Source organism: Microtus pennsylvanicus, chromosome 3 (assembly GCF_037038515.1).
Source record: "Microtus pennsylvanicus isolate mMicPen1 chromosome 3, mMicPen1.hap1, whole genome shotgun sequence".
In the NCBI taxonomy this organism is placed as follows: domain Eukaryota; kingdom Metazoa; phylum Chordata; class Mammalia; order Rodentia; family Cricetidae; genus Microtus; species Microtus pennsylvanicus.
Genome location: NC_134581.1, coordinates 15,530,684 through 15,556,404, shown reverse-complemented (window position 1 = coordinate 15,556,404; position 25,721 = coordinate 15,530,684). Strand labels below are relative to the sequence as shown.

The 25,721-nt window shown below is 47.5% G+C and overlaps 3 protein-coding genes across 8 annotated transcripts in view; 2 read left to right on the top strand and 1 right to left on the bottom strand.

The window, feature by feature from the left end:
• The window catches only part of Ip6k1 (inositol hexakisphosphate kinase 1), a 41,167-nt gene extending 18,980 nt beyond the window's left edge, over window positions 1-22,187 (top strand). The window contains exons 2-6 of one of the 2 annotated variants that reach the window (XM_075964637.1): window positions 2,986-3,328; window positions 8,295-8,505; window positions 14,435-14,616; window positions 18,089-18,264; window positions 18,854-22,187. In XM_075964637.1, the coding sequence (XP_075820752.1) occupies window positions 3,106-3,328; window positions 8,295-8,505; window positions 14,435-14,616; window positions 18,089-18,264; window positions 18,854-19,363 (1,302 nt within the window). In that variant the 5' untranslated portion in view covers window positions 2,986-3,105 and the 3' untranslated portion in view covers window positions 19,364-22,187. Of the gene's footprint in view, window positions 1-2,980; window positions 3,329-8,294; window positions 8,506-14,434; window positions 14,617-18,088; window positions 18,265-18,853 lie in introns of both variants that reach the window. The other variant, XM_075964636.1, reaches the window with a different exon arrangement.
• Window positions 22,188-22,767: 580 nt separating this feature from the next.
• On the top strand, window positions 22,768-25,155 carry Gmppb (GDP-mannose pyrophosphorylase B). The gene is made up of 10 exons (XM_075964679.1): window positions 22,768-22,852; window positions 23,002-23,135; window positions 23,252-23,332; window positions 23,419-23,467; window positions 23,562-23,704; window positions 23,912-24,070; window positions 24,151-24,229; window positions 24,302-24,429; window positions 24,513-24,695; window positions 24,776-25,155. Exons 2-10 carry the CDS (start codon window positions 23,007-23,009, stop codon window positions 24,905-24,907), a joined length of 1,083 nt encoding a protein of 360 aa, XP_075820794.1. The 5' UTR covers window positions 22,768-22,852; window positions 23,002-23,006; the 3' UTR covers window positions 24,908-25,155.
• Window positions 25,125-25,721, bottom strand: part of Rnf123 (ring finger protein 123) — a 30,586-nt gene continuing 29,989 nt past the window's right edge. For all 5 annotated transcript variants that reach the window (XM_075964663.1, XM_075964664.1, XM_075964661.1 and 2 more), the window contains exons 38-39: window positions 25,551-25,636; window positions 25,125-25,477 (exon numbers count right to left, since the gene is read on the bottom strand). In XM_075964663.1, the coding sequence (XP_075820778.1) occupies window positions 25,357-25,477; window positions 25,551-25,636 (207 nt within the window). In that variant the 3' untranslated portion in view covers window positions 25,125-25,356. The remainder of the gene's footprint in view (window positions 25,478-25,550; window positions 25,637-25,721) is intronic.

Genomic DNA, 25,721 nt, shown 5'->3' with positions numbered 1-25,721 from the left:
TCTGATGCTATCTTCAGAGAGAAAAAAGGTCTTGGTAGCTAGGTGGTGGTGATACATGCCTTTAAACACAGTGCTTGGGAGGCAGAAGCAGGAAGATCTCTGTGAGTTTGAGGCCAGCCTGGTCTACAAAGCCAGGACTGTTTTGAAAAACCATCTTGAAAAAAAAAAGAAAGGGGAAAAAAAGGCCTTAGTAAACTGCCCAGTGATCTCAAATTTGATATCCTCCTGCCTCAGCCTCCCCAGTGTTGGCATTAAAGGCCCTAACACTGCATGTGCCACCATGCCAAACAGTTTAAAGACTTTAAATTTTAAAAAATTTATTGTGTCAATATATGATGGGGTGGGGACATGCCACAGAGAAGGAAAGAGAGAGTGTGTGTGTGTGTGTGAGTGAGTGTGTGTGTGAATGAGTGAAGAGGTCAGCTCTGGTGGGTTCCCTTCTTCAACCTTTCTTTATGTGGTTCCTGGTATTAAACACAGGTTGTTAAGCTTGTGCAATAAACACTTTACCCACTGAGCTATCTTGCCCAGTTCGAAGATTTAAAAAGTGATTTCTTTATGTGTGTGGGTATGTGCACATGAATACAGGTTGCATTGTAGATCAGAGGCGTCAGATCCTCCTGGAGCTGGACTTACAGGCAGTTGTGAGCCACATGACCTGAATGCTGGGATTCTCCAGTTCTTCTCAAGAACAGTATACATGCTTAACTGCCGAGCCATATTAGTTCCCCAGTTCAAAAACTTGAAGACAGTAGGGGAGTTAAATTTGGAGAGTGTTTTGGGTAAAGGGAGTGGCTAGTGCTAATAAGTCTTGGGTGTTTGAGGAACAGCATGGAGACCACGGCTAGAATGAGTTAATAAGCAAATACAAGAGGGGTAGGATATAAAGTATGAAACTGGGGGGAGGGAATGACTGTCTCATGGCTCTGGTTAGGTATAGTAAATTGTGCTTTTATTCTGTGTGAGGTGGAAGCCATTGCACCATTTTATTTATTTATTTTTTTAGTTTTTTGTTTTGTTTTTAGCCAGGGTTTCTCTTTGTAACAGTCCTGGATATCCTGGAACTCGCTCTGAAGACCAGGCTGGCTTTAACTCAGAGATCTGTCTGCCTCTGCCTCCCAAGTGCTAGAGTTAAAAGGAGTGGGATTACCACCACTAATTGCAGCATTTTCAATATAGAACTCACATGTTTTTTTTTGTTTGTTTGTTTTTTTGAGACAGAGTTTCTCTGTGTCACAACCCTCTTGTAGACCAGTCTGGCCTCAAACTCACAGATCTGCCTGCCTCTGCCTCCCAAGTGCTGGGATTAAAGATGTGTGCTTCCATCGCCCAGCTGAACTCATGTGTTCTTACTCCTATTCTACTGTAGTAACTAGGATTGCTGTTTTGAGAATGAGCCACCTGGAAGGCCACAGTATGGTCCAAACCGTTAAAAAGGAGGTAGTGACCATACCAGGAGTGTGGCACAGGAAGTCAGAAGCCATTGAGACCTGATGCTCTCTGAAGGGATCCAGAAGGAGCGCCTCATGAAAGGCGAGTAAGAACCCCTGTAACAACTGAGTTGAGAAGGGGCAGACTGCAGTTACAGAGGGTTTTAGGAAAGGGAGATGAACTCTGTTTTGTTTCTGGTGAATAAGCTGGTGGGATGTGCGTCTGGTGTTGAGTAAAAGAGAACAGAGGCCTGAGTCTTGAGACTGCAAACCTGGGAGAGTAGGCGATGGACCGTTAGAGCAGATTGAAAAAGGAAGGTGAGGAGAGTGGTGTTTAGGGACAGATGAAGGAAAAATACCAAGGAAGTTTAACAGTTCTTTTCCACCTCCTGGAGCAGTGGTTCTCAGGTTGCAACCCATTTAAGGGGTTTAAAGACCCTTTCACAGGGATCATCTAAGACCATCTGCATTTATTTACATTACAATTTATAACGGTAGCAAATTACAGGTATGAAGTAGCCAGGAAAAAAATTTTGTGGTTGGTGGTTATCAAGACTTGAGGAACTGTATTGAAGGGTCAAAGTTTTAGGAAGGTGAAAACCACTGTCCAAGAGGATTGTGATGTAATTATAATCCTCTTGGGAACCAGTGCTTTTCCTATAATATATACTGATACTGTTTGTTTGTTTAAGAAAACCAACAGCAGGGCTGGAGAGATGGCTCATAGGTTAAGGACCTTGACTGACAAGACCTGGCGTTTGAGGTAAAAACTCTTCTCTTGCTCTCTTGCTGGGTGGTGGTGGTGCACGCCTTTAATCCCAGCACTCGGTATTAAAAAAACTAAAAAAAGAAGAGAACACACACACACACAAAAACCACACACACACACACACACAAAACCCCAAAAAACTGGCTTCAAATTCAGTGTGGATGATGGAAGTCTGTACTCTGTAGGTGGGTCAATGATGACCATGGTTGCACAGCAGTGGGATTGCATTTAATGTCACTGAGTTGTGCACTTAATGGACAGAATGCAAACAAAACCCATGTCTTTCTCTTGACTCAGGATGAGACCCTGAACAGAACATACTGTTACTGTTTTTTCTGATCCTTTTTATTTATTTTTCTTTTGTTTTTTTTGAGACAGGGTTTCTCTGTAGCTTTGGAGCCTGTCCTGGATCTAGCTCTTGTAGACCAGGCTGGGCTCGAACTCACAGAGATCCGCCTGCCTCTGCCTCTCGGAGTGTGGGGATTAAAGGCGTGCGCCACCACCGCCCGGCTGATCCTTTTTAATCTTTGAAGGTTTGTTGTCATGTTGATGGTTGTGACGTGGTCTGTCTCTGAAACCAAATTCTCAGAGTACTTAGAGTTGTAGGGGAGTTTGTGTACACAGGATAGTGGGTGGAGGAGACCAATGCTGCATCACTTAACAAAGTTCTCATCTGCCTGTTACCTTCCAGTAGTGTGCATGATGGGGACACACAGCAGGAAACACTGACTTGCCAGATGTTTCTATTTCCTTTCTTCATTCCCTATCTTCTTTTTCCTAGGACAGAAGAATAAGCTAAGCAGACTCTGACCATTGGCCTCCCACTAGCCAGAATCAACCTAGCACTCATTTTGTGGTCCATGAGCTGCATCATCTGCCATCAGTGTGCAACCGGCCCCCAACGCAATGTGTGTTTGTCAAACCATGGAAGTGGGGCAGTATGGCAAGAACGCAAGTCGGGCTGGAGACCGAGGAGTCCTCCTGGAGCCCTTCATCCATCAGGTGGGCGGACACAGCAGCATGATGCGGTACGACGATCACACTGTGTGCAAACCTCTCATCTCCCGGGAACAGCGCTTCTACGAGTCTCTCCCTCCTGAAATGAAAGAATTCACCCCTGAATACAAAGGTCAGTCAGTATTCTTTTTGAGAGACTAGCAACCTTTGACTGACAGGCTTTGGCTCAGTTGTCCTTGTTTTGTTTACCCTGTGATGTGGTTGTAGTTCTCTGTTATCTCAATTTTGTTAGGCAAAATTAGAAACTAAAATTATCAGGTTTTTAGACTATGAAAATTGAATTAATTGATAGTAAAGCTAAGAAAAATTGATAGCAGGAAGACCCACTGGTAGAGAAAAGCCTATTGTCAAGAAATCTCTTGTTTGCCACACAGGGGAGAAGGGGGCAGTTCTTTGGTTCTAAGGAGTATAGAGGCGTACTTTGCAGACTTTGAAGTGATTGGACAGCTGACAAGGGCATGGTGTGATGCTGTGTCTGTGTGTGCTGAAGAAATATGTTTATGGAGTATTCTGGAGCCCTGAAATTTTTAACATTTGAAGCTGTTTTAAGATAAGAGCTAATTTTGTAGAACACAGAGAACCCCGTGATTGGAGTCAGGCCACTTTAACGTCTCATCTTTGCACTCTGTGTGTACATTAATTTTTGATCTGGCCAGGTTTTTTGAGGGGGGCAGGGTGGTTTGGTTTTCCAAGACAGGGTTTCTCTGTAGCTTTTTGAAGCCTGACCTGGAACTAGCTCTGTAGACCAGGCTGGCCTCGAACTCACAGAGATCCGCCTGCCTCTGCCTCCCTAGTGCAAATTAAAAGTTTGTACCATCACCGCCTGGCTGTGTTTTTTTTTAAGTAATTAATTATTTTTTTCCATGATATTTATTGAGCTCTACATTTTTCTCTGCTCCTCTCCTTGCCTCTCCCCTCCCTGCTTTAATCCTCCCCCAAGGTCCTCATGCTCCCAATTTACTCAAGAGATCTTGTCTTTTTCTACTTTCTACTTCCCATGTAGATTATATCTATGTAAGTCTCTCTTAGTGTCCTCATTGTTGTCTGAGTTCTCTGGGATTGTTGGTTTGTAGGCTGGCTTTCTTTGCTTTATGTTTCAAAACCACCTATGAGTGAGTACATATGAAAGTTGTCTTTCTATGTCTGGGTTACCTCACTCAAAATAATGTTTTCTAGCTCCATCCATTTTCCTGCAAAATTCAAGCTGTTATTTTCTTCTGCTGTGTAGTACTCCACTGTGTAAATGTACCACATTTTCCTTATCCATTCTTTGATTGAGGGACATTTAGGTTGTTTCCAGGTTCTGGCTATGGCAAACAAAGCTGCTATGAACATAGTTGAGCACATGTCCTTGTGGCACGATTGAGCATCCTTTGGATATATACCCAAAAGTGGTATTATTGGATCTTGAGGAGGGTTGTTTCCTGATTTTCTGAGAAATCGCCACACTGACATCCAAAGGGGTTGTGCCAGCTTGCATTCCCGCCAGCAATGCATAAAACAAAATTTAAAGCAGAACATTTATTTGTATGGTGTAGGCACTCTTGTGTCATGGCATACAGAGGGCAGCTTTCAGGAACTGCTTCTCTCCTGCTGCCACACAGGTTCCAGGGGTTGAGCTCATGCCATCAGACCTGACCACAGGTGCTGAACTCGCTGAACTACCTCAGAGGCCTCTTGAAAATTTTTGATGAGGGCTGGAGAGATGGTTTGATGCTTAAGAGTTCTTGCTGCTCTTTTAGAGGACCTCGGTTCAATTCCCAGATTCAGAAGATCTGACACCCTCTTCTGGCCTTTGTGGGTACTGCATGCATGTGGTGTATAGGCATACACTCAGGCACAAACACATACATCAAATAAAATAAAAAAACTGGCGGGTTAGCACATTCATGTTGCTTCCATCTTTTGGCTATTATAAATAATGCAGTCACATACAAAGATCTGAGTCCTGCTCAGAACTGAGACCTGCTTGGTTCTGATGTGCATACTTAAGATTGTGTGCAGGTCTATATTTACCTTTTTTGGTTTTTGTTGTTGTTGGTGGTGGTGTTTTTTTTTTTTTTTTTTTTTTTTTTTTTTTTTTTTGGTTTTTCGAGACAGGGTTTCTCTGTAGCTTTGGTGCCTGTCCTGGAACTAGCTCTTGTAGACCAGGCTAGCCTCGAACTCACAGAGATCCGCCTGCCTCTGCCTCCTGAGTGCTGGGATTAAAGGCGTGCACCACCACCGCCTGGCATGGTGGTGGTTTTTTTAACAGTACCGGAGCAATGAATGAAGGACTTTGAATGGACTAGCTGAACACTCTATCACTAAATCATATCTCTGTTCTGTCTTTTGTTCCCCCCCTCCTCTCTTTCTTCCGAGACAGAGTTTCTCTGTGTAGCTTTGGAGCCTGTCCTGGAACTAGCTCTTGTAGACCAGACTGGCCTCGAACTCACAGAGATCCGCCTGCCTCTGCCTCCCAAGTACTGAGATTAAAGGCGAGTGCCACTACCACCTGGCTTCCTTTGTTTGGTTTTTGAGAATGCTAGGATGCATTCTGCTAGCTGATCTATATCTTCAGAGCCTGGTTTTTAAGACTATCCCAGCTTGGGGCTTTATGATGGCATTTGTTTTTACCTCTGTGTTTACTTGTACATTGGATTGTGTTTCTTCGTGTCTGCAACTCTTCCACACCCCTCAGACACTCCTTGATCATCCTTTGCTAAATGCTCTGTTTTGGAGACATCATTTGCAATTATAGAACCTTAATTTAGTTTCTTCACAGTACTTCTTGAAATCTGTAATTGTTTTGTACATGTTTATTTACTTGTGAAAAGCAAAAGCTAAAGATAAATGTGGAAGGAAGTGTCTTCCTCATGACGGAGGCATCCGTGACTTCCTTCCTTCATACCAAGGACTGAGATAGGTCGTCTGCGCTCGTCCATGTCTTGTCAGCACTTTACTGGGAGTGCTGGCCTGTACAGGTCCATCTGAATTGGAAAGGAAAATGTAAAACTGCATTTGCAACAAACATAGAACCCTTTCTTCAGCTAAAGTATTACTTGAACAAAGGATTCAGAAAATCGATGTCCCGGAAATTTCTTAGGGGATTCCTTGAAGATACATTTTAACTACACAAAGAATACATCAAGATGGGAAAACTAGAGACTGATAGAAAGAATGGTTCTTCTCTGGAAGTGTGTGATAGTGCTGGGGACAGTCAAGGTTAGAGTGTGAGGGAACTCCTAGAATATAAGACTGTAGACTGGAGGTTGTTCAACCATGAACCAATTCAAAAGGCAGTGGTGACAGCTTGCCCGAGAGACAGTCATATAATACACATGGACAGGTTGTGCATGTGAAACCTGAGGAGTGAGCGTGAGCAAGATGTAAGATGTAAGGAGGAAGTATCCTTTCCTTTGATTTTGGAAAGATTTTTCTTCTACGAGGACGCAGAGCTGGCCTAGAAAAGGAAATGAGTGGAAGAGAACACTTGTGGTTGGCGTATTGACGTGCTATAGTGTGTCTCACTCACTCATTGCAGATTATGGAGCCAGTTGTGTACAGCAAGAGGGTAAAAGTAGACATGTAGTTGATGGGCATGATCCAGGCAGGATATGAAAATTCTGCAGAGAGCAGCTTTATTGTTGGGTTTTCATTCTTAAAAAAACTTTATTAGATTTCTGGGTATTGTTTCTGTTTTATCTCTTTTGGTAACGATCTGGAAGAAGCAGATTGGTTGACAAGTGGCAGAGGCGCTGGAGAAGTGGCTCCGCAGTTGAGCAGCTCTTTCCTGCAGACCCGGGCTTGGTTCCCATTACATCATGAAGGCTCACGCCCGCCTGGAACTCCAGTTCCAGGGGATTCCATGCCCTGTCCTGGCTTTGTGTGATACATGTGCACACATGTAAGCAAAATACGTAAAAACTAAAAGTAGAAGTTGGGAAGTGGTGGTGCATACCTTTAATCCTAGCCCTTGGGGAGCAGAAGCAGATGGATCTCTGGGACCTGTGGTTTGGAAGAGGCCAGAGTTACATAGTGAGAGTTAAAAGGAGACATGGTTGAGCACAGCTGTAACCCTCACACTTGGGAAGCAGAGGCTGGAAGAACAGTTTAAGGCTATCATCCACTTCATAGTGCGTTTGAAGTCCACCTGGGCTACCCAACGAAAATGAAGCAATGAGAGAGAAGAAATTGCTCCATGAGATATAGCAGGAAAACACAGAAAGGCATTTCACCATAAAGATTCCAGGGTAGATGCTAGGAAAGCACTGTGTTCGGGGTAGGAAGGAAATACTTCATATGAGCACTGTCTTGGAGACAGTTTGTTTCTTCAGGTGACACTGTTAGGCAGAAGGAAAACAGAGATCTAATGATGTCACTGACAAGGGTGGGATCATCTTAAAGCTGTTGAATAGAAAGAGGGTTAAAATTTTTTCATAAAGTGTCTTTTGGAAAAAGACAGGGTTTCTTTGTGTAGCTCTGGCTGTTCTGGAACTCACTCTGTAGACCAGGCTGGCCTTGAATTCACAGAGATCCACCTGCCTCTACCTTTTGAATACTGGGTCTAAAGGTGTGCGCCACCAACCACACTTAGAAAAATATTTTTTGCTTTATATGCGTATGAGTATTGCTGTGTATGTCGTCTGTGTACCACATGCATCCCTGGTGCCTATGGAGAGGTGGAGGTGGGATTAGATCTCCTGGAGCCGAAGTTAACAGATGGTTGTGAGCTGCCACCATGTGAGTGCTGGGTACTCTGAAAGAGCAGCAATTGCTTTTGACTGCTGAGCCATGTCCTTGCCCTCTAGAGCATTAAAATTTGTCTGGTTCAATGTCACCTAGAGATTCTTTGTGAGTGGTACAGAAGTCGATAACTGAAAGCAGAAGGGAGAAGTAAAAGAGTAGAAAATAATTACAGATGTATCCTCAAAGGTAAGCAGCAGATAGAGGATAAAGATGGTTGTCTGTCTTTGCAAACTGGTTGTCTGCTGGCTATTATCCCTAGAGGGTTTACAGTTCAGTCAGAAGAGATGATGTCCTACACGGACCCCCACCAGTGGTGGTATTTGTTAACCAGCTGCTTTTTCTCCCAACAGGTGTGGTTTCTGTCTGTTTTGAGGGAGACAGTGATGGTTACATCAACTTGGTAGCCTACCCTTACGTGGAGAGTGAGACTGTAGAGCAAGATGACACACCAGAACGGGAGCAACCTCGGCGTAAACACTCCCGCCGGAGCCTGCATCGGTCAGGCAGTGGTAGTGACCACAAGGAAGAGAAAGCCAGCCTGTCCTTTGAGACCTTTGAGAGGTAAGAGGATAGTATGCAGAGCTATTGGCACATGTTGGATCCTAATGATACACACAGGATAGTGTTGGAGTCCTGACACATGATGAGAAAGGAGTTCTCAACAATAGGATGGTGGGCTGGGGGTGACTGGTGTTCATGGGACCACTCCCGCAGATATGGCGTCCTTTATGGTCCTCCACCATGGTGAGTATGGCTAAACCCAGTGAGACTGAAGCTCTGTCGGCACTTTAGAAGCAGGGATACCCTATGCTAATGGCGATAGATTATTTAGCTTTCATACTCAGAAGTCAGAAGTTGAATTCACCGACAGCTACTTTCTTGCTTACAGGATGTCTGAGTGTGGAGTGGTGATAGTTCATACAGACTAGGGAGTACCCTAGTGGCTTTTTATTAACATTGGGAATTGATTTTTCTCAGGCTTATGTCTCTCTCTTTTCCATTTTCTTTTTGTTTGGTTTGTCTTGTATTTTGAGACAGGGTTTCTCTGTGCAGCAACTTTAGCTGTTATGGACTTGCTCTGTAGACGAGACTGGATTATGTCTCTTGATATTTCATGCAAGCATTAGTTAATTTCTACTTGGCTGTGTATAATCCAAAGGGTAGACAATAAAGTGTTGACAATCGAAGCATGGTGATGCCTGCTTGTAATCCTAGCACTCAGAAAGCTGAGGCAAGAAGTTCATTGTGTATTTGAACACAGCCTGTGCTGTGTAACAAGTTCTAGAACAACAAGTTAGGAAAGAAAAAAAGAGGGGGGGAATTAAGTATCTTTCCTACACTTCTGGAAGAACCAAGTTTGGTTTTTCTGTTTTGTTTTGTTTTTTTGTTTTCCGAGACAGGGTTTCTCTGTAGCTTTAGAGGCTGTCCTGGAACTAGCTCTTGTAGACCAGTCTAGCCTCAAATTCACAGAGATCTGCCTACCTCTGCCTCCCGAGTGCTGGGGTTAAAGGTGTGTGCCACCACCGCCTGGCTGGAAGAACCAAGTTCAGTTCCCAACACCCATGTCAGGTGGCTCATAACTACTAACTACTACTTTTTTTTTTGGTTTTCAAGACAGGGTTTCTCCACATAGCAGCACTGACTGTCCTGAAACTCACTTTGTAGACCACGCTGACCTCGAATTCACAGAAATCTGCCTGCCTCTGCCTCCCCAGTACTGGGATTAAAGGCGTGTGCCACCACCACCAGGCTCACAACTACTTTTAACTCCCACTCCAGGGCATTCAACGTCTTCTGCTCTGCATGCACCTCCACATGCATGGCATACACAGGCATATATCTTACAAGAAAGTTCGTAGGTGCGGTGATGCATGCCTTTAATCTTAGCACTTGGGAGACAGAAGCAGGCAGATTTCTGTGATTTCAAGGCTAGCTCTTACATAGAGTTCCCAGTCAGTCAGGTATCGTGAGACCTTGTCTTAAAAAAAAAAGGTTAATAATAAAAATACACATATACACATCCATGTTAGTACTGTTTTGTTGTTTGTGGGACAAGCTTCACTATGTATTTTGGCTGGCATAGAATTCACATGTACAGCAGACTAGCCTCAAACATGCTAATCTCCCATCTTTACTTCTCAATTGCTGGGATTATAGGAATATGCCACCATGCCCAGCCTTGTGTTCCTTTCTGAATATTTCATGCTGAATATTCCATTAAATAGGCATAACATCCTTTATCCATTCATCAGGTTATGAGGAACATATAAGGGAGGCTATACCTTTGGGAGTAGCCCATGAACACCAGCCACCCTCCACCCCAGTTGTTGTAAATTCTGTATGTATCTGTAGATAGATAGATATTTACATAGATGTATGTAGGTAAGTAGGTAGGAACAGATGTAGGTGTTTCTCAAGGATGTGGAGAAATTGGAGCCTCCTATATTGTTTGTGGAGAGGGCTGCCAAGTGGGACAGCCTTAAGTTCCTGTCTCTCCTCTCCCCACTTCTTGAGTGCTGGAATGACAGGCCTGGTTTATGCAGTGCTGAGGAGAAACTCAGGGATTCTTGCTTGCTGAACATAGATTCTACCAACCAAGCTACATTCATAGCCATAGGGAAGTGGGCTTTTCTTTTTGTCTTTTTGTTTGTTTGTTTTTTAAAGATTTATTTTATATATACAACTGCTCTGTCTACATGTGCCCCTGCAGGCCAGAAGAGGACATCAGATTTTATTACAGATGGTTGTAAGCCAGCATGTAGTTGCTGGGAATTGAACTCAGGACCTCTGGAAGATCAGTCAGTGCTCTTAACTGCTGAGCCATCTCTCTAGGCCCATAAGGGAGTTTTTTAGATGGGGCAGTAAACATTTCATCCCTGGCATCAGATCACTTCACTGGCACATGCTGTCTACATGAGCTCCCAGAGGCTTGTTCAGGGCCCAGGGCAGTCCAGTCTCCTCACTTTGGCTTTAAGAGGTCCTCTTCATGTTAATACTGAACCTTTTGTGCTTGTTTCTCCCCTGACCTTTGGGCTAAGTCTACATCTGTGTTGCAAGGAAAGGGCTGCACATCCATACCCTAGTTGAGATACATGTCTTGGTTTTGGATATTCTGAGGGCTTTTGTCTGCATGCAAGAGCACTTCCTTGATTTCATCTCCGTCATTCACAGGGGCTTCCTTCTGACCAACGACTGTGGGGCCTGACTCAGGCATTTGGGCGACAGAACATTCCAGTTAGTAGCTAGCAACTGACAACTCTCGTTTAGCAGTTTTTAGAGGGGGAGTTGTTTCCAAGGTGAGAGCGTTTGCTTTATGACTCATGGGTGAAAAGCCAGTGAATGTAGTAGATTTAGCATCAGGGTCTGCTGTCGAGGTGTCAGCTCTGTCTGTATTGACTGGGCTCTATCTGGTCTGTTAGCAGAGATTTTGAGTTATAGCAAAGGTGGACATCACTCACGAGGGCCAGGACTATGACTCCAGAGGTAATGCCAAGTACTACAAGGTTCCATCCAGACCTGTAGCTTGTCTGGGTTTACTTGGCAAGTGTTTGCTAGAGTGGACTGCACTGTTGGACTCCTGTCGTTTAGTTCAGGAAAAATAGTGTCCCAGATGCTTGGTGCTCAGAGGAGGGGCAGCATTTTCAGTACACACTAGACTGTTGGTGGTGTGTGTCATCCACAGTTGGAGAGAAGGCCAGCGTTTTTGGATGGTAACATCTGCAATTGCAGTGGTGCTCTGCCCCTGCTGCGTGCTACAGACTTGAGCTACAATCTCTAGAGTGTATGGCTTCACTAGCAGGGAGCTTTTGTGAACGCATGAGTGTGAAAAGTTATATTGCCAGGCTTGTTTGGACCGCGCAATGTAACCTTGAGCTTGTCCATCCTCCTCCCCCTATCTCCTGTCAGGATTACAGGCATGCATTACCATGCCTGGTAGGGATCGAGCCCATGGCCTTATGGTAGGCAGGCCCTCTACTGACTAAAGTACAGCTTTAGCCCTTGCTTGTAGTTGATTTGAATATATACCTAAATGGGAAATTACAGTCAAGTAATCTAACTCCAGGAGTTTTTTTTTTTCAGGCACTACTCCCCATTTGTGTGTGTGTGTGTGTGTGTGTGTGCGCGTGCGCGTGCATGCATGTGGGTGTGAATGCATTTGGAGGCCTGAGGTGACATCAGAAATTCTTAATCACGCCGGGCGGTGGTGGCGCACGCCTTTAATCCCAGCACTCGGGAGGCAGAGGCAGGCTGATCTCTGTGAGTTCGAGGCCAGCCTGGTCTACAAGAGCTAGTTCCAGGACAGGCTCCAAAACCACAGAGAAACCCTGTCTCAAAAAACCAAAAAAAAAAAAAAAAAAAAAAAGAAATTCTTAATCACTCTTCTACCTTATTCATTGAGGAGTGTCTCTCAGATTCAGAGCTCACTAGTTCACCAGTATGGTTAGTCTTGATGCTCACACTCAGCTTGCTCTGGGGATCCCCTGTGTATTAGTCAGAATTCTCTGGAAGAGCAGAACTAATAGAACTGGTGTGTGTGTGTGTGTGTGTGTGTGTGTGTGTGTGTGTGTGTGTGTGTATGTTTATATATGGCGATTTATTAGAGTAGCTTACCAAATGTGGTCCAGCCACTCCAACAGTGGCTATCTACCAATAGAAAGTTAGAGACTCCAGTAATTGTTTAGTCCATGAGTCCATGTGTCTCAGTTTGTCTTCACTATATGCCAAAATCCTGAAGTAGGCTCTGATGCCAGTGAAGTAATGAAGTTGTCAGTTAGAGTGAGGGTAAGCAGGCATAGAGCAAAAGCTTCCTTCTTCCATGTCCTTTATATAGGTTCCCAGCAGACAGTCCAGGCCTGATTAAAAGTGGGTCTTTCCACTTAAAATGATTTAAGAACAGTCCCTCACAGGTGTACCTGGCTGCTTAGGTTTTTAGTTCATTTCAGATACAGTCAGATTGACAATCAAGAATAGGCATCACATCCTGTCTTTGTCTTCTGAAGGTTGGAATTCCAGCCTAGGTACTGCACTCACCCAGCCTAACACAGCTCTGGGATCCAAACCCCAGTTCTCTCACTTGTGTGGTGAGTGTTTTAACACTGAACCATCTTTTTCGTTTGTTTTGTGTTTCAAGACAGGGTTCCTCTGTGTAGTTCTGGCTGTCCTGGAGCTAGCTTTGTAGACCTGGCTGACCTCAAACTCACAGAGATCCTCTTGCCTCTGCTTCTTTAGTGCTGGGATTAAAGTTATGTGCCTGGCTAATAACTTGAGCCATCTTTACCGCTAAGCCAATCCTGTTTTTTAAGTAGGATTTTCTCTGTGTTGTCCATGCTCTTCTGGTCTCAGACTTCCTGTGCTCAAGCAATTCTGCCACATTAGCCTCCTGAGCGTCTGGGACTTCTGGCTCTGTACCTGTCCTGTGCAGACACCAAAGTACTTTCTCAGGGGCTGTACTTGTTCATATTCGAACCAGCAGTGTACAAGGAAGGGCTTCAGCTTCTTTACATCCTGCATGGCACTTGTTCTGGTTTCTTCTCTTTTTTTTGAAGATTTATTTATATTTTATTATTTTTAATTATATGTATATATATGTCCGTGTGTGGGTATGTGTGCCTGAGTTCAGATGCTTGCAGAGGATCCGGGGGCATTAGATCTTCCTGGCCCTGGCACCGTACAAGCAGTCATGAGCTCCTCATGTTAAAAATCTTTCTCCTCTCAACCATTGATTACATATAAATCCTTAGGTAGGGACTGGGTAGGGACGAGCCCCTCCCCCTTCCATGACATGGTGTTTGTATATAGAACTGATCTTGCATGGGTAGGTTTAGTGCTGGGAACCAAGCTCCAGTCTTCTACAAAGCTATTCTTAACCATGTAGCCATCTCTCCAGCACCTAGTGTTCTTTCATCCTCCTCCCCAACTGTTCCCTCCCTGCCCACACAGTCCCTGTGCACTCCTGACTGTCCTGGAACGCACTGTGTAGAACTCCCAGAGATCTGCCTGCCTCTGCCTTCTGAGTGCTGAGATCAAAGGTGTGATCTGGCTCTTTTTTTACTATTTAAATTAAGTACCATTTATTATTGGGTATGTGGGTGTGGGTGTGCATGTCCCTTTATGTATGTCTAGAGGTCAAAGACAAGTTGGTGAAGTTAGATCTTTCCTTCTACCGTGTGGATCCTGGGACTCCATCTCAGGTTGCCAGGTTTGTGCAGCAAGTACTTTTACCCACTGGCCCATGCTACCAGTGTCTAGATTTTTCTTTTGACACTAATCGATTGGAAAATGTTATCATATGCTACAATTTGACGTGATTTTTTTTTTCAGAGGCCCAAGGAGGACAACTTTCATTCTGTTTACTCACTTTTATCTGGGTCAGTGCTACCTGTAAGGAGGTTCTGAGTGACAAGCTAGGCTTTCTCTAACCCTTCTCTACCCTGCGTCTCTAAAGATGACTTCTCTGTTCTCTTAGTGCTATGTTTGTTCTTCTTCTTAGCCCCCAGGAGGCAAAGAGTCCAAAGGTGGAACTACACAGCCACTCAGATGTCCCTTTCCAGATGCTAGACAGCAATAGTGGTCTGAGTTCTGAGAAGATCAGCTACAACCCCTGGAGCCTGCGCTGCCACAAGCAGCAGCTGAGCCGTATGCGCTCCGAGTCCAAGGACCGAAAACTCTACAGTATCCTTGTCCACTGATTGTGTGAGAAAATGGCAAGATAGTTTTGTTCTTATCTTGTGTTTCTGGTCTGAATGTAGGGCTTCATTCCTGCCCAAGCGTTTACTCTATCATTGAACTAACCAACCTCTTACTCTCAAGATAGATATTTTAAAGTGGTTTTTCTTTTTTTTGGGGGGGGGGGGTTGAGACAGGGATCTTCTGTAGCTTTGGGGCTTGTCCTGGAACTAGCTCTTCTAGCCCAGGCTCGCCTCGAACTCACAGAGATCCGCCTGCCGTTGCCTCCCGAGTGCTGGGATTAAAGGCGTGCGCCACCACCGCCGGCTTTAAATGGTTTTTTATTAGCATATATTAGACATTCTAGTAGATTTTATTATGAGGTTCTTATTTGTGTACATAGTATTTTGATCACATCCACCTGTTATGTTCTCTCGTGTCCCTTCCACTAGTCTTCCTCTTTCCAACTAGCCCACTTATGCTTCCCTTTGTGTCCCAGGATGCTGCATGGGGTTATTTACAAGAATTTGGTACCTTACACCACCGGGGAGAAAAATCTTTTCTCCTCCCAACCATTGATTACATATAAATCCTTAGGTAGGAACAGGGCCAATGAGCCCCTCCCCCTTCCATGACATGGTGTTTGTGTATAGAACTGGTCTTGCATGGGTAGTGGTAGCTGTTTCAGGTTTTAAAGAGTATAACCACCATGTCACGTGTCATGTCATGCATTGTGCCCTTTCTGTGGCCTGACCATTTTTTTTCCTTTCCTCCCTCCCTCTCTGCCTCCCTTTCTTCTTCCCTCCCTCCTTCACCCCCCCCTTTTTGTGGTTTTTTTTTCAAGAAAGAGTTTTTGTGTAGCCCTGGCTGTCCAGGAACTAATTCTGTAGACCAGAGAATTAAGAGGCTGTCCTCGAACAAAGAGATCCACCTGCCTCTGCCTCCTAGTGCTGGTATTAAAGGTGTACGATACCACTGCCCAGCCTTAAAATGATTTTTTATTCTTTGACAGTTTCATGTGTGTATAAAGTATGTGCTTACACACCCATTCTGTTCCCTTATTGTTCTCTCATTGGAACCTGTGCCTTTCCTACATTCATGAAAAAAAGCAAACACGCGAACAAAAAAACCCACTGAATTTTTTTATTTTTATTTTTTTGAGACAGGGTTTCTCTGTGTAGCAGTCCTAGCTGTCTTGGAACTTGCTTTGTAGACCAGGCTGGCCTTGAGCTCACTGAGATCTGCCTGCCTCTGCCTCCCAAGCTCTGAGATTAAAGGTGTGTTCCACCACTGCCTGGTTAACCCACTGAATTTAAGTAGAGTGCTGGTATAAGCATGGGTATGGAGTTGTATACTAGATTATGGGTAACTTAGTGGCAGCCATACCCCTGAAGAAAAATGAACCTCTGCCCTCACAGCCTTTAACTACCAGTAGCCCTTCAGCTAGTGGTAAGGCCTCGTGTGCCCCTCTCCAGTTCCCACTGGAATGCTGGTGGGCGGATCTCATTGTTACGTAGGTAACTCCTGTTGCTGCGAGTGCAGCGGTGCGTGCCTCTCCCCACACATGCTTAGTCTTGTCCTGGTCTAGTGAAGCCTTAGTCAGTAACTGCAGCTGCTGGGAGCTCATGAGTGCGAGCCCCATGTGATGTTCAGAAGACTGTCGTACACCCTCCTTCCTTCCTCCTCCTTCCTTCCTCCCTTTCCTCCACAATGCCCCCTAAGCCTTGGAAGGGTGATACATATCCCATTCATGGCTGGAGGTTGAACCATTGTTTATTCTCACCAAGATAGATTTTAAGTTCAGCACTTTCTGAAAATTCCTGTTGGGAATGTTAGAATTTGATTCCCTCGTGTTTGTTTGTTTTCTTTCTTTCTTTTTTTGTAATATTGCTGCAAAGATCTCTTTCTTATTTCTTAGGTCTAGGTGAGTTACTAGATTAAGTGAGGCCTTGGTTTACTAATGGTGGCAGAGATGTAGCCAAATGTTCTTCACCTTATTTGTGTGGTAGGTCTAAACAATAGAAAACAATAATAAAACTAGGTGTGGTGGTGTATGGTTTTGTCTCTGCTCTCTAGCCAGAGACAGGAAAACCAGAAGTTCAAAGTCACCCTTATGTTCTCCAGGCTTGAGTATCCTGGGATCATGAGACTGTCAGAGGGCTAGGGAGGTACCCGAGTCAGTAAAGTTACGCAAGCCTGATGACCTTAGTTCAGATCTACAGAACTCAAAAAAAAAAAAAAAAGGCCAGGTTTTCTGTGTGTGTCTGTGTCTGTGTGTGTGTCTGTCTGTAATCACGGTACTGGGAGGGTAGAGCCAGATCCCTCAAGTTCGTTGGCTAGCCAGCCTAGCTGGATCAGTGAGCTTCAAGTTCAGTGAGAAATCCTGCCTTAAAAATACAGGTAGAGAGCAGTTAAGGAAAGATAGTTGATGTTGACCTCTGTCCTCCACACGTTACCCACACCCACACCCCACAACGTAACACACACACCTGAAAATTTAAAAATATAGATCAGTGGGTGTCTTGTATACATGTTCTGAAAATTATATAGGCCATACAAGAATTTTTTTTTTTGAGACAGGGTCTCTACATAGCCCTAGCAGTTCTGAAACTTACTATATAAACCACACTGACCTTGAACTCAGAGATCTGCCTGCCTTTGCCTTCTAAGTACTGGGATTAAAAGTGTGTACCACCATGCCAGGCTGAAATTCATTTTTTTTGTAAATTCAGTTTCATATGTATGAATGTTTTTCCTGTATGTATAGATATGCACCGTGCGTGTGCCAGGTAGGCCAGAGAGAACTGGAGTTAGAGATGGTTGGTGATGGAATTGAACCCAGGTCCTCTGCAAGAGCAACAACAAATGTTCTAAACTGCTCAGTCCTCTCCAGCATCCAGGAGTGAAGTGCTGATTTACTGTACGGCATGAGTGAGTCTTAGAAGCATCTACCTAAGGCTGACAGAAGAGGACTCATGCTAGCAGAGTCTAGTAAGGGAGCTGCCCCCAGGAGACCACTTCCTAGCCAGGAGAGCAGAAAGGGGAGATGGGGAGTGAGTGTTGAGTTTGTAGAGGTTCATCTTGGGAAGGTGGACAGTGGTGATGGCCGGCCTGCCACTGCCTCTAGAGTGCTGGCATTAAAGGTGTGTGCTCCAGCCCTAATTTTTTTAATTAAAAAATTTTTGAGACAGGATCTGACTGTGTAGTCCTGGGCTTCTTCTCCTACCTCTCCTCCCCCCATTCCTGTTCTGTTTCTGTTCAGAAAGGGGCTGGTTTCCCATGGGTATCAGCAAAGCATAGCTTACCAAGTTGCAGTAAGACTAAGCACCTCCCCTTGTATGAAGGCTGGGCCAGGCACCAATATGAAGACTAGGTTCCCAGAAACCAGCCAGAATGCCACTTTTATAGATCTTAATTGTGCTTTCCTGGGTGGAGCGGACAGTGAGTGTGGTTGTCATTCTTCTTGACTCTGGTCCAGAGTTCCTCCTGCTTGAGAATGTGGTACACCACTTCAAGTACCCTTGTGTGCTGGACTTGAAGATGGGTACCCGACAGCATGGGGATGATGCATCAGCCGAGAAAGCAGCCCGGCAGATGAGGAAGTGTGAGCAGAGCACATCCGCTACACTGGGGGTCAGGGTCTGTGGCATGCAGGTGAGTCACCGCTGGTAAGAGCCCAGGTGCTGCCAGGTGCATGCTTTAGGTTGTGCCCATACCTGCCTGACACCCGTGTCCTCCAGGCCTGCGCTGTTCCAGAATCTCCTCTGAAAGGGTGAGTCACCCACCCGGAGCCAAATATGTCTTTGCAAGTGGGTTCACTGAGCCCTGCTTTCCTCACTTGACTTTGAGCTCCATGTGCAGGGTCATTGAGAGAGCCTGCCGTCTTATCACTGGGCAAGTAAGACTTGTCTATCAGCCGTGTGTTCCCAGTTAGAGTCTAGCTGGGCCCTGGGACAGCTTGGAGGCAGGCTTCTAAAGTGATGGCTATAGGCCTGGTGTTGGCTTTCACAGCTCCATGACGGGAAAACCTGGGGTGAATGTGGCCTCCCTGCTCCAGTAGGAGGAGCTGAAGAGCTCAGGTTGGTCAGAGTGCCTTCCAGACTATTTTGTTTGGTTGGTTGGGGTTTCTGTTTTGTTGTTTGTTTGTTTGTTTGTTTTATTTTGTTTTTGTTTTGCTTGGGGACACTTTGTGGACATCAAACCTTCCTGGTACTCAACCCTATCTTGTCTCCTGGGGTTTTAGGTATACCAGCTGGACACAGGTCATTACCTCTGCAGGAACAAGTATTATGGTCGTGGACTCTCCAGTGAAGGCTTCCGCAATGCCCTGTATCAGTATCTGCACAATGGCCTGGACCTGCGACGTGATCTCTTTGAGCCTATCCTGAGCAAACTCCGGGGCCTCAAAGCTGTGCTGGAGCGGCAGGCCTCCTACCGCTTCTACTCCAGTTCTCTGCTCGTCATCTATGATGGCAAGGAGTGCCGGTCTGAGCTACGACTCAAGCACGTGGACATGGGGCTCCCTGAGGTGTCACCACCCTGTGGCCCCAGCACTAGCCCAAGCAGCACCAACCTTGAGGCTGGCCCTTCCTCTCCACCCAAGGTGGATGTCCGCATGATCGACTTTGCACACAGCACATTCAAGGGCTTCCGGGATGACCCTACTGTTCACGACGGGCCGGACAGAGGCTATGTGTTTGGTTTGGAGAATCTTATCAGCATCATGGAACAGATGCGGGACGAGAACCAGTAGGCCCACTTATGGGCCCTAAGACCCCTTCTTCTCCACCCACAGGCAGGGACCATTGCTCTGAACTTGCTGTGAGGACACACTGACTTGCTTTTAAAGGGTTATATTTCTCTTTGGTGTAAACTAAAAGAAATGTTTTTAGCTGTAGCCTGGAATCCATATATATGTGTATCTATATATGTATATATATGGAATCCATCTATATATAAAGGAGGGCAGAACATATGTCCTCTTAGCCAGGCTCCTTAGCTTTGTGGCTCTATTTGCTGTGTCCAGGCTGACTCAGGAAGAAGACGTGGCCCCAGTGGGCTTGGCAGCAGAGACAGAATGCCTTTGAACTTTGGTTCCCTTGCCTAAGGTTTTTGGGGTCTGTGACTGCAGGGCTTTGCTGGTTATGAGGTAAAGCCCTAGGCTGGCACAGGGTCTCTCCATGCCTATTTGTCCCTTATTTCCCAGAATTGGGGAAGGTTAAGTGCCCGTGTCTTGGGGGCCTTTCTAGTTCTGGGCCAGTGCTTGAGTAGTTGCCCTCGGCATTACAGGACTAACTGCACAGGTGGACTCATCCTCGGGTCTGATTTTGGCATTGCCTAGATTTGTGAAGCTGAGTTAAAGCCAACTCACAGCAGAGGGCAGGCCCTGGGATCCCTCGGCACCCACTGGCATGTAAACTTGCTCCTTTGTCTACAACCCCAGACAGCCTCGCCGAGATCCCTTGCCTAAGGAGGCCACATAGCCTCCTATCCCACTGAGATGGGCACTGCTCTGTCCGCTGAGGAGAGTCAGTGTCCCAGTAGGCCTAAGGGCCTTTCATGGCTCTGGCCTAGACAGTATTTGCAGTTCTTGGGCTCTGGGTGCTGTCCCTTCCTCTAGTTTGGGCAGCTGTGCTGCCTCTGGATGGGCTGCTGCTCCCAGGGCTCAGGGTCTGTGGTCCGCTCAGGGTCTTGTCTTCTCCAGGCCAAGCTAAGGCAGCAGCCTGTTATATGGTGTTCCAGGCTCTAGGCTTGGAGGGAGAACTTTAAACTTGTCTGCTTTTAGGGACACAGGACCTGGGTACAGGTGCCCAGAGTCAGCTCAGAGCTTTGTCCAGTTAATCCTGGGGTCTGTCAGTGAGTTCGTTTGTCCACCTGCCAGCCCCTGTTTTGTGGTGAGCTTTCTGGAGTATAGCCTTGTTGATTAGTAGCTGTTGATTTCCTTCATGCTTTCCTCAGCAGAATAGTCTTTCCCTCTTCTGAGGTGAGCCTTTGCGCCTGTGCCCTCCTTAGCAGGTTCTGCTATTTTACAAACCTGCTAGCAGAATGACCCATAGTCGCGTTCACTTGCTGGCCTGGTGGCCTTCTTGTGGGCCTGGGGTATGACCCTCAGCACCAACAGTGGGGCACTGAAGGCTCAAGGGCTGATTCTGACCCGTTGCTTTATTTTTGCTCCCAGCCCTTTGATGGTAGAGACCTGCTGCCTGTAACATGGGTGTCCAGCAGGTTACACTACACTCAGCCATCGCCAAGTCTATGGCCAGTGATCAGTGCTTTTGACATGTCTGTTTTGGCATTTGAAGATAATACTGCCAACCTTTGAGAGATACTGGTAACTGATGGTATAATTTCCTGGTTCGTAGAGATGCAGCCTCTGAAAAGGGCTCCTTGACGGACCCCAGGCATGGTCTTCTGACCCTGGTGCCAGTGGTGGGCAGGTTCCCATTCCTTAGGGCAGGGAGGCATAGCTTTGCCCATTTCTGGTTAGTAACAACTGTCTCCTGTCCAGTGGTATTCTCTGTTGCTTCAACCATGGGGGCAGTAAGTGTTCGTTAGTATAGATATATCTCTGCCAGGACAGAGGTTAAGAGAGGGGTTTGGGGCCAGGGTAACCTAGGAATGTGCTGTACTTCCCTGATTACCAGATTCTGGGAGGCACTGCCCCATTCTGCTGCTGCTTATGTAGCAAGGGAGGCTGTACCCACGACATTGCAAGTTCTGCCTCTACAGCATGGAAAGGCTGGGATTTGCTGCTTCTCCTCAAGGACAGGGCCCCACTTTTCAGCACTTTTGATATCTGGAGGGCCAGCTCGTTTATCTGATTGGTGGTGGCTAGTGTGGCCATTGCTTTTCTACCTGTCCCAGGCTAGAGTCCTGTTCCTGACAGGCCCTGCCTTCCCAGCCCCAATTTGGGACCAAAGTGCAACTGGGATCATGGGTTGGGGAGCTCAGATTACCCCTCTCCATAGTATTTCCCTGGGCTAGGCTCACACCAGACCCGGGAGATGTGTGGAAGTAAAATGGGATGGGTGGTGCTTAAAGACGGAAGGGACCAGTGTAGTAACTAACTCGCCTGGGACCCCACCCCTTCCAGCTTTGGGCCTGTGCAATGGATTCTTTCCTAGAGGCCAGGGGTCTGGGCTACTTCAATATCCGCTACTCATTTGCTCCATCTGGCCACGTGCACGTTCCTTAGATGCAAACTGCTTTGAACTTTACAGCTGTGTAAGTTGGTTGTGTCTGTGCCCATTAAAGAAAAAAAAAAACCCTGCATTTTAATGAGAAAAAAACCTGGGGAAAGTTCCTTTGCTTCTGTAGAGGAAATATAAGACTTCGAATTCTGGAAGTTGTTTTCTGCTCCTCTTTCCTGGAAGCTACACACCTGCCTACATACCCTAAGACCTGCGCCTGGATACACACGTGAATCCATTGGCGTTTAGGCGCGCTTGCGTTTCCCCGGGTCTTGTGTGTGGAGGAGAGGGGTGCTTGGCCCGCGCCGGCCCCTCTTTGTACACCCAGCACTACCCGCCCGCTTGTGTCAGGTCGTATATGTCAAAATAAAGCCTCTAGAAACTGAACTCTGTCCAAGTCTTCGTGAAACCTTCACAGCCTCTGGGTGGGCTGGCCCAGCTAGTCGCTCACACTTCTTGGTCTCCGCTTGAAGGGAGGTACCAGGTAGGAATTTGGGGACTGGACTGAACTGGGTCGAAACGGGTACTGAAGGGCGGTGCCTAAGTTTTGGGGCAGCACAGGAGCGGTTGGAGATGGGGGTCGAAGCAGGCACTGAGGGGCAAGGCAAGTGGTGCTGGAGCTGGGGGTCTGGGCGGGCACCAAGGAGCAGGGTCGTTGGGGTGGACCTGGAGCGGGTGGGGTGGGGTGGGGTGGAGGAGGCCGCTCCGACTGGGCGGGGCCGAAGGAGGTTGCTTCGTGGCGGACACGGTTCCGATAGGAAGCCAAGCTAACTCCTCCAGTTCCGCCTTTAGATCCGCCAATGGGCATCTGACCCGCGAGTTCTCCGGGTCCCCATGGCAGCCCAGCGCGTTGGGAATCTAATTGGCTACGTCTGCCGCAGCGTAGCGCTGGGCGGTCGACTGCGGGCGGCCCTGCCACGTAGACGGCAGCCGATTGGCTCTTCCTGGTTACGTCACTGGCTGCGCCGCCTCCGGCCGGAACTCCGAGCCAGCCCGTGTCTCCAACCAGTTCCTCCTTCGGTGTTCTGGCTGCCCCTAGACCCTACATCAAGGTAGATCAGGGGGACGAGGTGAGGCCAGAGTCGGTCGGTCTGGCTTGTGAAGGACGCGGGCAGGGCACGGCGGCGGGAGTGCGCGGCAGGGGTCGGTCAGGGGGCCTGTAGGTACTTTGGAGCCAGGGACCCACTCCTGTCACCCGCAGGCGCGATGAAGGCACTGATCTTGGTGGGTGGGTATGGGACACGGTTGCGGCCGCTGACGCTAAGCATCCCGAAGCCATTGGTGGACTTCTGCAATAAGCCCATCTTGCTGCATCAAGTGGAGGCGCTTGCCGCGGTAAGGCCCTGGGTCAGCTGTGGCGGGAAGAGGGATGGATAGTGACTGAAAGGCCAGGGGGTGGTCATACCTTGTGACCGAGCCCGTCGATTAGGCCACCTTATTGTTTCCCACAGGCAGGTGTGAACCACGTGATTCTGGCTGTGAGCTACATGTCACAGATGTTGGAAAAGGAAATGAAGGCACAGGAGCAAAGGGTGAGGCATGCATGGACTTAGTTCTTTCTTTTGATCCCTGGGGCTTGAGGGAGAATATAACCAATTAGATGGCTTCTTCCTTTCAGCTTGGAATCCGAATCTCTATGTCTCATGAAGAGGAGCCTCTGGGGACAGGTCAGTAGAGAAAGGAAGGCTTTTGGTCATGGTTTAGGGTCAGTAAAGGCATTATTCAATCTGGTAGTAACATATGACTTGTCCCCTTGCCTAGCTGGGCCTTTGGCACTGGCCCGAGACCTACTCTCTGAGACCGCAGACCCTTTCTTCGTTCTCAACAGCGATGTGATCTGTGATTTCCCCTTCCAAGCCATGGTGCAGTTCCATCGACACCACGGCCAAGAGGGCTCCATCTTGGTAAGAGACCAAGTCTTTCTTCTCTGATATCCCCACCCTCATACCCTGTTGGTCTGGACACTCGGTCTTAAAGTCTCTTCATGTTGTGCAAAGCTGTGTATGTGTAGGATATTTCAGGGGCAAAGCCTTTGAAACGTGGATATGCGTGTGTATCAAGGATAAAGAACACTGGACCAGGCCTAAGGTGCCCTCCGCCTCCATATTCAGGTAACCAAGGTGGAGGAGCCTTCCAAGTATGGCGTGGTGGTATGTGAGGCTGACACGGGCCGCATTCACCGTTTTGTTGAGAAGCCACAGGTGTTTGTGTCCAATAAGATCAACGCAGGCATGTACATCCTGAGCCCTGCTGTGCTGCAGCGCATCCAGGTGTGTAAGAGACTGCTGGCGGGCTAGGGTGGAGCCGGGCTCTGTTATGTGACCTGCTCACAAGTTGCCCACTTCCACAGCTGAAGCCTACATCCATTGAGAAGGAGATCTTCCCAGTCATGGCCCAGGAGGGACAGCTATATGCCATGGAGCTCCCGGGTGAGGCGGAGAGGCCATCGGGTGAGGGCTAGTCTGTAGTTGGCAGATCCTCTGACTCACTTCTCCCTGCAGGCTTCTGGATGGACATTGGACAGCCCAAGGATTTCCTCACTGGCATGTGCCTCTTCCTGCAATCATTGAGACAGAAGCATCCAGAGAGACTCTATTCAGGCCCTGGCATTGTGGGGAATGTCCTTGTGGTGAGGCCCTTGCCCAGACTGTCACTAATCCTTTCAGATTTGGGAGACAAATGACCTACTCTTACTTTCCTCCACACTCTCAGGACCCAAGTGCCCGTATTGGTCAGAACTGCAGCATTGGCCCCAATGTGAGCCTGGGTCCTGGTGTGGTGGTGGAGGATGGCGTGTGTATCCGGCGGTGTACCGTGCTTCGGGATGCGCACATCCGCTCCCACTCCTGGCTTGAGTCATGCATCGTGGGCTGGCGTTGCCGTGTGGGCCAGTGGGTAAGCCTGGGAGCTGGGCTGGGTGGGGATAGGCGCAGGGAATGTGTGTCCCATTAACAAGGCTCCCCCCCCCCCCGCAGGTGCGCATGGAGAATGTAACTGTGCTGGGCGAGGATGTCATAGTTAATGATGAACTCTACCTCAATGGAGCCAGTGTGCTGCCCCACAAGTCTATTGGGGAGTCGGTGCCAGAGCCTCGTATTATCATGTGAGGGGTACATGGGGCTGACCAAGCCCCTCTTCACTGCCAGCAGTGTAGAAATCACTCACCACCTCGGAAGACCCTGGACTTGGTGCCGTCTGTCTAGGGAGGAATGGGTGACTCTCAAACTGTTGGACATCTGCCTTTTGATGGGGACCGAAACTGACAGAATCCTGCTGGGCATAACCCACAAGCCCCACTCCCGCAAGAAGAGCTGGGCCCGGGGATGTATGGAATAATAATTTAATGCTCACTGTAGCCTGGATTGCAAGTCAAGCTCAGGCATAACTAGGGTGTGGCTGGGCTCCCACCAGTGAGGCTCACACAGGCAGATGGATGGAAGTGTCTAAGAGGGAGGGCGATGGGAAACAGAGCCGAAAGAGCTCATAAATAGGGCTCGGTCTGGGTCTGAGGGTGGAGGATCCAGGACGGTGCAAGCTGTGTGTGCATCAGGCTGGCCTAGGCAGCCGAGGAGGTGGCACTTGTGGTGGCTGCCTTGTCCCAGTCCTCTACAGACACGATGGTGGCCTTGCAGAAGAAGCAGTCCTTGTTGTTCATCAGGTGCTGGTTGATGCAGGCTCTGCAAGAGGGGAGGGGAATGAGCTCTGCCTCGTGTGTCCTAGTCGCTGCCCAAGTCCATGGGGCCCACTTACTTGCAGGACTTGTGGCCACAAGGCTGGAACACAGCAGAGATGGGGTGGGCATAGCAGATTGGGCAGAGGTCCTCTTCACTGGTGGGCTGTGGATGGAGAGTGAAGGGTGGGTGGGGCTGTACCTGTAACTACCCTGGTGTGCACAGATGTATTGAAATAGCATGGGCCTGT